At 36.3% G+C, this 13,625-nt stretch overlaps 1 protein-coding gene across 1 annotated transcript in view; it reads left to right on the top strand.

Annotated features, from left to right (window-relative positions):
- Nucleotides 1–13,625, top strand: part of CDS1 (CDP-diacylglycerol synthase 1) — a 73,508-nt gene that overhangs the window by 51,993 nt on the left and 7,890 nt on the right. Inside the window, exons 6-11 of the mRNA XM_005554892.5 lie at nt 2,143–2,201; nt 4,199–4,281; nt 5,611–5,698; nt 9,133–9,201; nt 11,017–11,169; nt 13,177–13,296. Coding sequence (XP_005554949.2) covers nt 2,143–2,201; nt 4,199–4,281; nt 5,611–5,698; nt 9,133–9,201; nt 11,017–11,169; nt 13,177–13,296 — 572 coding nt within the window. The remainder of the gene's footprint in view (nt 1–2,142; nt 2,202–4,198; nt 4,282–5,610; nt 5,699–9,132; nt 9,202–11,016; nt 11,170–13,176; nt 13,297–13,625) is intronic.

Below are 13,625 nucleotides of genomic sequence, written 5' to 3'. Positions count from 1 at the left end.
GCTAGGAAAACACTGTATACCTCCCCCTTCCTCCAAGTCAGAGAACTGTATTACTTTACTGTATCTAGGAATCAGACAATTCTATCACATAGGCAAAACTGGATCAGGTAAACGTGAGTTGCCAAGGTTGTCCTGGATAAAATGTCCATTAGGAAAATGTTAAATGATTCTACCGGTAATTGTGTTTGAAGAAATGTAAGTAAGGGTGAATGGTGTTATAATTTCAAGAAAGAGAAAATCATATATTTTGGAGTAGTATTTGTGAATAGATAATTTATAGTTAATGATATTGGGAAGTTCCCAAGGCTGTGCTGGGAGAGTCAAGGGGTCTGTTTGGACAGAAAACACTGTTCCTGTCTTGTGTCTCTGCTTTGCCCTTACCCATTGGCCTTTGAACCGAGTCCAGTCCGCGTTCACCTTTAACTATGGATCAGTGGCAAAAAACAGCATAGAAGTCATTACTTGAGCTTCAAGATAAGTTTATCTGCTGTAGAAGAACAACTCAAAAGCAGGAATTTTTAAAGGAATCTTTTATACAATTGGCAATTTTGATGCCATTAATTTCATGTTTTAGTATCTCTCTCTCTCATTCTTTCCCTCTTTCTCTCAATAAAGTGACATATTGGCTTTCATTTGTGCCTCCACTCAGAAAATGTGTCCATATTGCTTGTGCAGGCCAGTTAGTTGGATTACCTCATAGATGACAAATAGGAGGTGAGATAGGATTGGGCTCAGTATTCGTTCTCTTCATTTTGTCATGGTCCTTTCTGCTTTGACATTTCAAATTGATCATCGAAAGTCGTGAAAGGCAGCTGCTGTTGGATTCTTTGCTTGGTAAGAGTAGTACCCTTGTTTACTCTACTGGTAGAATTGCCTCGGTAAGTATAACTTGGATGTACAAAGTCTAGTATTTATTTTATGTAGAATTGATCAACTGAAAATTCAATTTCTCTCTTGGAGAACTCACTCTTTAAAGATACTGCAGAGGCTAGGTACAGTGGCTCACACTTGTAATCTTGATACTTTGGGAGGCCAAGGTGGGAGGATCACTTGAGGCCAGGAGTTCAAGGCTGCAGTGAGCTGTGATTGTGCCATTGCACTCCAGGCTGGGCCACAGAGCGATACCTTGACTCAAAAAAGAAAAAAAGAGATGTTGCAGAATAGAATGCATACATAGCCATTTATCTGAAATTAAATTTGGTTTATGTATTTTTCGATATCTACCTCTGTAAAATAAACCTATCTTTAGAAGTTTACTGGTATTTTTGGCAAGAAGTGATTCATATTGCCTCCCATTATTTTAGTGTGTGATTATTAGATTTCACTTAATTGGTTAGAATTTAATAAATTTTCATTGTAATAAATTTGTAAAATGTAAACATAAATACAAATACTGTTTGTAAATCTTTACATTATTAAGAGTATTACATTTTACTATAATTATTGTGTGCTTTTGAGAAATTGCAAATTGCTCTTAACCTGAATTTTGCTGATTTTGGTTTATGGAACCATGGGACTCTTAGGGGTCAATTGTATTTGAGTGTTTATTTTCTAGCCCTGTGATCTTCAGTAAATTAATAAAGCCTTTTTTGCATTTTTCCTCATCTGTAAAATGGAGCTAATAATGAGTATGTTATAGGGATTTGGAAAGGATTGATAATAAAGGATTAATTATCATTAATGATTAAATGCTTAGATAAGAGCCTAGAAATAGTAAGCATTCAACAGACTTCAGCTGCTATAATAGTTATTATTCATTTTTCTATTATGTAGAGATTGAAAACATTCTGTACATATACTTGATGCATTGTTATAGCAAATAAATACTATTTAATTTAAATTTAAGATCTGTTTTCCATGCCCACATATTAACAAGGGATTAATTAATTAAATTAATGCAGAGGATGTTTATTGAATTTGTGCCACGGAATATATATTAGGCACTTTGGAGAGTACAAGATTGTTTCCCTCAAAAAACTTACTTAAAATGCTTAATGTAAGATAGTAGGAGAGATGGCATCTGAGTAAGTGGCTAAAATACGCATAGCTGTGATATAGGACATTGGTTTATTTGGGCTCAGGGAATCTTAACCCTTTGTACCAAATTGTACTACGAGCACGTGTTTTTTTGTTCTTGAACAGGTTTCTGCATGTTTGTACTCAGTTTGGTGAAGAAACATTATCGTCTGCAGTTTTATATGGTGTGTATTAACTATTATTCCTTAGTCATTATCTGTGATAAAAACCCTTAACTTTTTTTTTCTGTAGTGAGAAGATACAGTCTAATCTACTAGCTGTTGTTTTGCATGAATGTGAGGGATATTTGGATTTCAGATGATCATTAAATGTAAACTATTAAAGTTGAGAAGTTTGTGAGGATTTTAAAATTTTAACTGTTTTCAAAGTTTACTGAGAACTTTTTCTTTGAATATTTTCAAATGGTGTAAAATTAAAGTTTTTGGGTTCCTTAAATATGTAGAAATTTGAAGAATTTCTTACTCCTGGACAGTTACTAAGTCTGGGAAGCATCTGTCATATTGTTCTATGAAAGTAACTATGTTTACTTGCACTTGGCGTGAGCATAAAGCAGCAGAGCATGTATGATCTTGGTGGTCATGGTTAGTCATAGAATTGTGTAATTCTTTCTGGCATAAGATATTTTGTTCAATGTACCAAAGCCTGTCTTAAGAAATGTATCACTTTACATATGAACTTTTCTTATTTTCTTAAACTGTAGCTAGTAAGACTGTGCAATGCAATGTAGTATTAAGATCTGTAAATTCATGTAATAGTGAGGCTTATTTTGGACTTGGAATATTGTTTCTGTTCTTTATGCTTAGCTTTTCTCCATTAAGACATTCTGCTGAACATAATTGCTGGGAAATCGTGTTTCTTATAGTTCTTATTTCAGGGGATCTGAGCATGAAGAGTAAAATTCTGAGTGAATTTTATGTAGAAACAAGACACGTAAAAGTAATAGAATATCCAGTGAAAATATAAATGGCATCTGTTGGAAAAAAATTAATTATGCATTTTTAAACAATCAGGGTAAAAGAGAATTGGATCTTTTAAGCAGATAAAAATCGAATAAAATAAAGCAACCATTATCATATGGTTGCTTAAATGGGAAACAGGTTTATTAAGAATAAATCAAAAGGCCAAGCACCGATGGCTCATGCCTGTGATCCCAACACTTTGGGAGGCCAAGGCAGGCAGATGCCTTGAGCCCAGGAGTTTGAGACCAGTCTGGGCAACATGGCAAAACCCCATTTCTACAAAAAATAGGAAAATCAGACGGGCATGGTGGCACGCACCTGTAGTCCCAGCTACTGGGGAGGCTGAGGCAGAAGGATCACTTGAACCTGGGAGGTCAAGGCTGCAGTGAGCTGTGATCACACCACTGCACGCCAGCCTGGGTGACAGAGTGAGACCCTGTCTCAAGGGCAGGGGTCCGGGGAGAATAAATCAAACTCTTTAAGAATTTTTAAAAGTAATTTTATGAATTTCAATCAAAATTATAAGACTAGTACATGGAAACCTTGGCTTCTTTTGTTTATATTCTACCCATATTGTTGATTGTGTTAAAAGTGGCCATCTTTCAGGCTAGCTAGAATTGGTAAAACACAAAGGTCTTTAAAAATTTGGAATTGAATACTGTCATTGAACAGACCTGTCGCGATCACCCTTCAAGTATGAAAGATAGAGTTTAAGGGCAGTTGAACCCTGCTGGTTTGAATAATTTAAAGTTGGAAATAACTCTTTATGGGAAAAAGTTACCATAATAAACTCTGAAAGAAAAGGAATTTTTAGCATTTTTTAATAACCGCAGAATGCAGCCAGAGTAAAATGCTCCCCTTTAAATGCTAAAACAACAGAAATCTCTCATTATCACTTAAATCTAATGATTCAAGATAATGGTTTATGTTTTATAAGTTTTAAAATTTAGTACTATATCTATTATTAGAATTCTATTTGTATGTAAATTAAGGTTACTTTGTTAAATGTTTTCATTATTTTAAGGTTCCAGTAGGCAACAAAAGGAACATAATTTACTAACGGTGTTTATTTTATATGACTCTAACGTATGCATTTTGACCAAAAGTCATGGTAGAAATTTGCGTTTCAAAATCGCTGTTGCTTCTTCAGCTGCACTGATCAGTTATGTTCACTAATTTTTGTATTGTTGGGCTATTAACAGTTCGCATGGACTCATGTCACTTTATTGATAACTGTCACTCAGTCACACCTTGTCATCCAAAATCTGTTTGAAGGCATGATATGGTAAGGCAACAGAAATATGCTGCTTAATAAATATGTCTTAGCACTTTTATAGCTCTTTAACATTGGACAATGTCTTGCAGATTTCTACTAAAATATGCTGTTTGTTGTTCCTATTCCATTAAACTATCTTACTGAGTTTTGCTTACTATTTGACATCTAAAGACAAAATGCTTCATTAACAACTGGATACCATTCTTATTCAGGTTCCAAATATAGGAAGTTTCCATAAAAGACCCAAACAATTAATTACATTTTCAGGTGTTAATAAATCCTAATGTGACTTGTCACAAAAGATAGACTTTAAATACAATATTTATTAAGATATTATTTACATAGAATGCCAAAAAATATAAAGCTTTGCCTGTTAGTAACTACTGGGAAGAAATGCATGTTTTTCTAGGTGAAAGGCAGGTAGGCTTTTTCCTTTGCTCCTGTGTAGGAGTGGGTTTCCAGATTGTAGAAGTTAATTGCTCTATGGCAGTGGCTTGCATATTCAGAATGCATTTTTGTTAGGTAAAAATCATAAAACTTATTACTTAAAAATTAGTTGGAATGGAGAAAAAGCTTAAGATTTAGAAAAAGGGACCATATTTTTCCTACATTCATTTTAAACTCATTAATTAAAATCTTTTACAGTTGATGGGGTTTGTCAAGATAAATTGTATTCCCTTGACAGCTTTATGCCTTTTTAGCAAGGGTGTGGGTGTGTCTGTATGTCTGTGTGTCTCTGTGTGTATGTGTGTGTGTAAGTAATTGGAATCATTTTAAGATTGTCTTTAATGTATTATGCAGACTTTTCATTGATGGGGCAGTTACTGAAGTAAGTAGGTTCTGCACATTCAGTAGGGTTTACTGAAATCATAAGCTAAGATATAATTAAAAATAATTGAGAATACGTATTAAGAACTCGATATAAATTTATCAGGTTATGCTCTGTCTAAAGAAATGACTCATTTTCGTATTAAAAGGCTGGTTTTCTTAAGATTAGCTTTCAGCCTGCCTTTTATTTTTTATTATAACATGTTCCTCATAAAGCTAAAATGAAAACATCCCTAACTGTAGAAATCAATAATTTAATATTTTCCTTAGCAGTATTTTCCTAGCGTGTTAGTTTATTTTTAGATTTTGCTCTGTTTAAATTGGTAAGTGGGCAAATTTGGTTGATATTTATCATTTCTACTGTTTTGGCAAGTGTTACGTTCTGGCTAGGCTGCAGTGCAATCCAAAGGGTTATTCTGATAGCTCATTATGAATCGTAATCTGTGCGAATATTTGCCACTTACTCACGTGAACTTTTTCCTGCTGACTTTTTTTTTTTTTTTAAAACAGGTTCCTTGTTCCAATATCAAGTGTTATCTGCAATGACATAACTGCTTACCTTTTTGGATTTTTTTTTGGGAGAACTCCATTAATTAAGGTAATGGAAAAATTTTATAAGCAAGCCACTATATAACCTTAAAGATTAGCCACTGGAGGACATTTCCAACAACTTGTGCTGTTGTGCATCTTTTATTTCCGAGGTGCTTTGATTTTCCTTAGCTGCACGGTACAGAAGCAGCAAGCCATATTTCTCAGTACTTCCTTCTGGGTTCTTCATCGGTTCTTCTGTTGGCTCCTCAGTAAGGGCCTGACTCCATCAGTTGTCCTTCCTTCCTTCTTTCCTTCCTTCCCTCCTTCCCTCCTTTCTGTCTTTCTTTTCTTTCTTCATGTGGCTTCTTTTCTTTTCAGGAGATGGGGCCTTGCTTTGCCACCCAGGCTGGAGTACAGTGGTGTTATCATGGTTCACTGAACCTTCCACCTCCGAGGCTCTAGCAATCCCCCCACCTCAGCCTCCTGGGTAGCTGGGGCTTCAGGTTCATGCCACCACACCCAGCTAATTTTTGTATTTTTTGTAGAGATAGAGTCTTGCCATGTTGTTCGGGCTTGTCTCAAACTCCTGGGCTCAAGCTGTCTGCCCATTCCAGCCTCCCAAAGTACTGGGATGAAAGGCCTGAGCCACCGCCCCTCGGCTCTGTGGCTTCTTTTTCTTGGCCATTGGTGCAGTTCTTCTTTATCTTCCTTTCCAGCAGGCCTATACACAAGCCTTTTCCTTGACTCTCCTCTCCCTTCAACCTGTAGCCTCACCTGTCCCCTTCTTTGCCAAACTTTCTAAAAGAGATTATACAATACCACCTTCACATCCTCATATCCATTTGTGGGACTTTTTATATCCAAACTCATATCAAAAGATTTTGGGGCCCTACAATGAAATACTAATAAAATACAAATAATAATGAAAGGGAAAGGAAAATACACCTGAGTAGGCCATGTTGTTTTGCTATGGAATTGGTTCTATTTATGGGCAATGGAGGTAAAGAAGGAAATGAACTAAATTATATAGTTCTCATTCGGGAGAAGAAATAAACTAATTCTTCATGGAAATCAAATCATTTTCTAGAACTGATTTCTTCTAAAAGAGCTCTTATTTATTTTTATTTTTTGTTTTTATTTGTTTTTGGAGACAGCGTCTCGCCCTGTCACCCAGGCTGGAGTACAGTGGTGCAATCTGGGTTCACTGCAACCTCCGCCTCCTGGCTTCAAGTGATTCTCCTGCCTCAGCCTCTCAAGTATCTGGGATTACTGGCGTCTGCCACTATGCCTAATTTTAGTATTTTTAGTAGAGACAGGGTTTCACCATGTTGGCGAGGCTGGTCTAGAACTCCTGACCTCGAGTGATCTGCCCACCTTGACCTCCCAAAGTGCTGGGATTACAGGCATGAGCCACCGCACCTGGCCTAAAAGAGCGTTTCATGTTGGAGTTTCAGATAAGATTCACACAATTCACATTATTGGTCAAAGTTTTTAATAATGTTCTGACAGACATATTATTACTTGGCTGTTTTGATATTATTATATGAAGGCAGTTTTGGAAGGACTGAGACAATTGTTCAGATATAAAGCCTTCTGTTGGTTCAGAGTGGTATGAGGGTAGTTTTGCATTACCAGAGGAATTTGTGGACTGCCTGTTCTTCCAAAAACCTCTGTAAACTCTACCCTTCTTGGGGAGGAGCTCACAGAGAGCATCTGCTAAGAGCATCAGCACACAGAGAGCGTTGGGCTGAGCTGTATAAGGATACTGGTAAGCAAGCTGTATATTTTTAAAACGTTTCTAAAGCTACTCCAGAGCACATGATTTATGTATTCAAGAGTTATACCCAGACTGAGAATTTTTCGGCTTGGGAAGCTGTATTAGTTCATTCTCACACTGCTATAAAGAAATGCCTGAGCTTTAAGTCGCTCATGGTTCTGCAGGCTGTACAGGAAGCATGGCTGGGGAGGCCTCAGGAAACTTACAATCTTGGTGGAAGGGGAAGCAGGCACATCTTACATGGTCAGAGCAGGAGAAAGAGGGAGAGTGAGGAGGTGCCACAAACTTTTCGACAACCAGATATCATGAGAACTCATGGGACAGCAGTAGGAGAATGATGCTTAACCATTAGAAACCGCTTCCCTGATCCAGTCACCTCCCACCAGGCCCCACCTCTGACACTGAGGATTACAAGTTGACATGACATTTGGGTGGAGACACAGATCCAAACCATATCAGAAGCCTTCAAAAAGGCTGTTATAGCTGTGGAAGAATCTTAGCAACTGATTTTGAACACAGCCTTCTAGTGAATTTATCAGGCTGGGTTAGTCGTATAATATACTTAGATAATTGAACAATTAACCCCTAAATCTATATGATAGGCATCAATTTAATTTGATAAGCTATCTTTACAGTAATTAGCACTTTTGAATTTGAGTCTGCTCCTCCTGCATGGCAGTGATAGTGAATTACCCTAGGAGAAGGTATGTCTGTCCCTTCTCTGTGGCAGAATTGTTATCAGATTTGTCAGGAAACGATTTCTGCCAACTGTTTTGCTTTGGGGCTCTATGAATATCAGGACAAGAAGTCTGTGAAGAGCTCCTATAGGTTAACCCATAACCCATTTTAATTTCCAGAGACTTCATTCTGATATTTGGTTTCTGTCCCTCATTAATGACCTGATAACCAAATCCCCCCACACATCTCTTTATCTCCCCTGGGCAACAACTTTCACCTTCTATTCCTGAATCTTTTCCTTCTGCCCCGACACCACTAACTTCTAGATTTTTTTCCGGATTTCTCTCCATGAATGGTCCATTGACTGGGCCGCAATAGCCTGAATCCAACACAAACAATATCTCTTCTTTGAAGTACATGTTCCTATCTTCTTGGAGATGGACATAGGTTGTGAAAAAAGAGAGAAGGATATGTGAATACTTGAGCAAATACAGTATCTGGGGTTCTGGAGTATTTTGCCATATCAGAAGGAAGTCTGTGTTTATATAGCATATTAGGAATATGTGAAAATTATATGTGCTAAAATGTCCATGTTTCGTTGTACTTATTCTATTTTTGGCCAATAGCGGGTCAATATTGACTGTGTGTACTTGGAACGAATATATCTCATTCTTATTCAAAGAACTTACACCAACTATTATCGGGTTTTATATTAGCATAAAAGTCATGGGACAGTTATTTTAGTATAGAGTTTATAGTCTTTTAAGAGACAAAACAAATTTAGGTCATTTAACATGAACAAACACATATTCACAGCGTCAAATATTTGAGGGTCTACTATGTGTTTAAATATTATTAGAGAGATTTTCAGTAGTAAATCAAGATCAGAGAAAAGGAAAAAGGGTTTTAAACTATTCTAATAAGAGAAAAAGTAAGAAGAGATGTACAGGTTATTGAGGAAACTCCTTGAACAGCGTTTGTATGTATATATAATGTGAGTTTTGTGAGTGCAGTAATGCTTTTTAATTTTATTTGCCCTTTTTTAGTTGTCTCCTAAAAAGACGTGGGAAGGATTCATTGGTGGTTTCTTTTCCACAGTTGTGTTTGGATTCATTGTGAGTATTACTAAGATTTTTATTTTATATACATTTTGAAATATGATACCAGGCTTATGAGTCTACTTTAAACCTAGAAAAATTAAACCACAAAATGCTGATAATGTATTTATTGAAACCTACTAAAAAGAACCAGTACTGTACCTCAGTAGCCCTTATCCTGGCTACATATAGAATCACCTGAGAAGCTTAAACAAAATCTGTGTCTCAACCTTATCCCAGGCCAATTAACACCCCCAGGTAATTCTAATGGCCATCCATGCTGTTGTGCTGTTGTGTTTGGTAGTTTCTAACAGCTATTCTGCCTTAGGTGGGGCACAAGTACTGGGACAGGTGGTGGCCTTGAGTAATAGCAGAGTATGCAAATACTGTTGAAAAGCTCTGCCTTCTTAAACACATGGTGGCCACTTGGCTCAGTGGGTGGTTACTGTTGTGGGCCCAACATGCAAAAACAGTCTGTTAACTATAAATTATTAATGTTCGCTTTTAGCATGTTAAATAGCTATTGTTTATGCTTTACAAATTAGTTTACAGTTATAGGATTTAGATTTTTATTAAAAGGTGTCCAGTGAGAATGAGAGTGTAGTACCATAGCTGGATATAAGATAAATATACAAAAAAGTACTGTCAGGAAGCTTAATTTTTCCTTGTTTCTGACAGCTGTAGTTACATTCTGTATCCAAATCTAGAGTACCTAGTAACAACATGAAGCATGGAGAGAGTGAATATACAAATAAATGGAAGTGTGCCATGATCCTGGATAGGGGAACCACCAGAATTCCTCCATTTAATTTATAAATTTAGTTCATTTGCAATGAAAATTTTAATAAAATGTGATAAAATTGTTCCAATGTTTTTGTGGTAGAATATTGATGAGATAATAATTGACAGATAGAAGAATGCAAAAGGATCCAATCTCATCCAATGTGTTTACATTACAAAGTGAGAATAATTAAACATTATGAAGTTAAATAGTGTAAGAATTTGTTATTATCAAAGACTATCTTGAAAATACCACAGGAATAGCCATATCATTGGAAGAAAAGTAGGAGCTACCCCATAAGCATGTAAAGCATGACAAAATAATGGGGAAGGAAATTTCACATCTATAAGAAATTATATATACATAATATATATAATAATATGTAATATAATATATATTTTATATATATAATAAACTGGTTGTTTGGAAGCAAAATCAGTTTATATTCATTCCTAGTGTCTTGAATTTCTATTAATCATTCTCGAGCAGAATAACAGGGTGAATGGCTGCAAGAAAAAGAGAATAAGCTGTTGTCTAGCAATTTAAATTTATAACAGGATATTTTATTTTATGTATCTTACTTCCAAGGCTGAGGACATCTAGTTTTAAAAATTGCAGTGGTGTGGCCAGGGAAAGAATAATTTGGTCAAAGTTTTCTGGGCTGGCTAAGAACAGCGGTGTTTTTCACCTGTACTATTGTGTACTATTTTCAATGTAATGTTGAATTACTGGTTAATTATTAACTGATTAAATTAATATAAACTTTTCTGCAGTATACTTCAGTTCTTTATTCTCCTGTACCATATAATTGTGATTATGCAGAGATTACAATCTTATTGATTTCAAAAAAACTTTTTTTCTAATGGTCTTTTAAGTCTTTTACTAGGATAATTATGATCATTTAACTTTGAAAATACATAGCAAAATATTAAGACAGAAATTCTGGCATTCTATCTCTGGCCCTTCTGATGTATACCTTAAAAGATATATATTTAGTCAGTGTGTCATGAACTTTTGCTTTGTTTTTTGTTTTGTTTTGTTTTGAACACCAGGCTGCCTATGTGTTATCCAAATACCAGTACTTTGTCTGCCCAGTGGAATACCGAAGTGATGTAAACTCCTTCGTGACGGAATGTGAGCCCTCAGAACTTTTCCAGCTTCAGACTTATTCCCTTCCACCCTTTCTAAAGGCAGTGTTGAGACAGGTAGAGTAAAAGTTCAAGATAAACATAGTTAGAGATCTTTCACTCTGAAGATTAAGCTTCTTTTATTATTTATTTATTTATTTAATTTGTTTCTTTTTTTGACACAGAATTTCCCTATGTTGCCCAGGCTGGAGTATAGTGGCATAATCTCAGTTTACCGCAACCTTTGCCTACCAGGCTCAGGCGATTCTTATGCCTCAGCCTCCTGAGTAGCTGGGATTACAGGCACTCACCACCACACCTGGTTAACTTTTGTATTTTAAGTAGAGACGGGTGTCGCCATGTTGGCCAATCTGGTCTCAAACTCCTGGCCTCAAGTGATCCACCTGCTTGGCCTCCCAAGGTGCTGGGATTACAAGCGTGAGCCATTTGTGCCTGGCCTGAAGATTAAGCTTTCTTTAAAAGTGGGATTCAGATTTGTACAAGAAACTGACTTCTGTAGAATTTTTAATTCCTTGATATAGCAGTGGTTTTAGTGTTAACTTAAATCAAATGGATGAGAACAACTTACAAATCAAATGGATCCAATGGTTTTGAATGTGTTTCTCATATCACTGACATCAATTGACTCAATTTAAAACTTAAAATTCACCAGTTTACCGAGTCCATGATTTTTAGAGGATATTTATTATGGATAGAAAGTTGCTGCTTCTACAAATCAGTTTTCCTTCCAAACACACAGTGCCTTCATTTAAAGGTATCTTGGAGGCCTTGCACTGGAGGATGTCGACATGCTCTCTAGTAGAACCCTCCTGATCTGTGTCATCAGGTCTGGTGAGTGGCTGGTTAAAGTGAAGAATCAAATAATAGCATGTGTGTCTGTATCTTTGTGTGCACACATGTACACGTTTATAAAGTAAAATCCATAATTTTTGAGAAGCAACTTAACAAATTATTTCTCTCTCTGAGTGCTCAGTACATGGTTTCCAAGAACTTTTTGAATGTCCAAGCCATCTGTTACTTGTTATAAAACTTTTTATACTGCTGGTGTTTGATTAGGAGCAAGGCTATTGCTTTGAGAACAGGTCAAAAAATTGATGTCTCCGCCGGGCACAGTGGCTTACACCTGCAATACCAGCACTTTGGGAGGCCAAGGCAGGTGGATCTCCTGAGATCAGGAGTTCCAGACCAGCCTGACCAAAAGGTGAAACCCCATCTCTACTAAACATAAAAAATTAGGCAGACGTGGTGGCATACACCTGTAATTCCAGCTACTTGGGAAGCTGAGGCAGGAGAATCACTTGAACCTGGGAGGTAGATGTTGCAGTGAGCTGAGATTGCACCATTGCACTCTAGCCTGGGCAATAAGAGCGAAACTCCACTTCAAAAAAAAAAAAAATTTGGTGTCTCAAAATCTTTCTTCAACCACACCCATTTTGCACTGTCTATAAGTTGTAGTTTCAGATTATTTAAAAAGGAGCAAGAACTACAAATTTGCAAGATAATTTGACTACAAAATTCTTTTTATGATTGTCTCCGCAAATCTTTAGTGATTGTCTCACTGATGCTCATTTTGATAATCTTCTTTAAGCAACTTATTTTTGTGTTTTTCCACAGCATTCGTCATAGTTTTAGAGAAAAGTCCAACTTTTCCCTTATTTTATCATATAAAATTAAAGTGAAATAAAATACAATGTTAAATTATATAATTACAGAAACAAAACATTACTCATTTAAAAAAATTTGGAAAATAACACAGCTGATTCTTGGTAAGAAGTAAAGTTCCTAGACAACCTGGAAGGTAGACTACCAAGCTGCAAGATTTCAGTGTGCCAGTTGCCTGTCCTTATGCTTACAGAGAGAAGGGAAAGTGCTGGCTAAGTAGAGGATGGTACAGAAGGCTTACAATAGACTTTTCTTCTATGATCCTTAAAGTTTGAAAAATTAACAAAAATGTGTTACATGCTTTGACTTACTATTTTTACAATGGTTCTTAGATCAGGTGGCATGTTCAAATACAATTTCAATGAAATTAGCCCCTCTCCTCCCCTTCTTTTCTCTCTTTAGGAAAGAGTGAGCTTGTACCCTTTCCAGATCCACAGCATTGCTCTGTCAACCTTTGCATCTTTAATTGGCCCGTTTGGAGGCTTCTTTGCCAGTGGATTCAAAAGAGCCTTCAAAATCAAGGTGTGTGTTTAGATTCTGTGTTATATTATTAGAGAATCTAATTAGAGAATGTAACCTAGTTGAAATTTGGTTAGCTCATGATCTACATTAAGCCCTTAGGCAACAACTTTTGTATCCTGTTTGTTTCGACCTCACAGAAATGCTGCCACGCTGATCTGGATGTATTCTTTCTTGTTAGGTTTGTGATACTATGTTAATACATTTTAAGTGTCATGTCAGTTTCCTTTATAGAAATGGCATGTGTCCTTTAGTGTTGGAATAGACCTAGAATCTTGGTCTTTCAAGTGCTCACCCAAGAATCCAGCCATGAATCATCTGAAGTTTAGTGT

This window comes from Macaca fascicularis, chromosome 5 (genome assembly GCF_037993035.2).
Source record: "Macaca fascicularis isolate 582-1 chromosome 5, T2T-MFA8v1.1".
NCBI lineage: Eukaryota > Metazoa > Chordata > Mammalia > Primates > Cercopithecidae > Macaca > Macaca fascicularis.
Note: the sequence above shows the minus strand (reverse complement) of the source record. Positions and strands in the feature narration are given on the sequence as shown.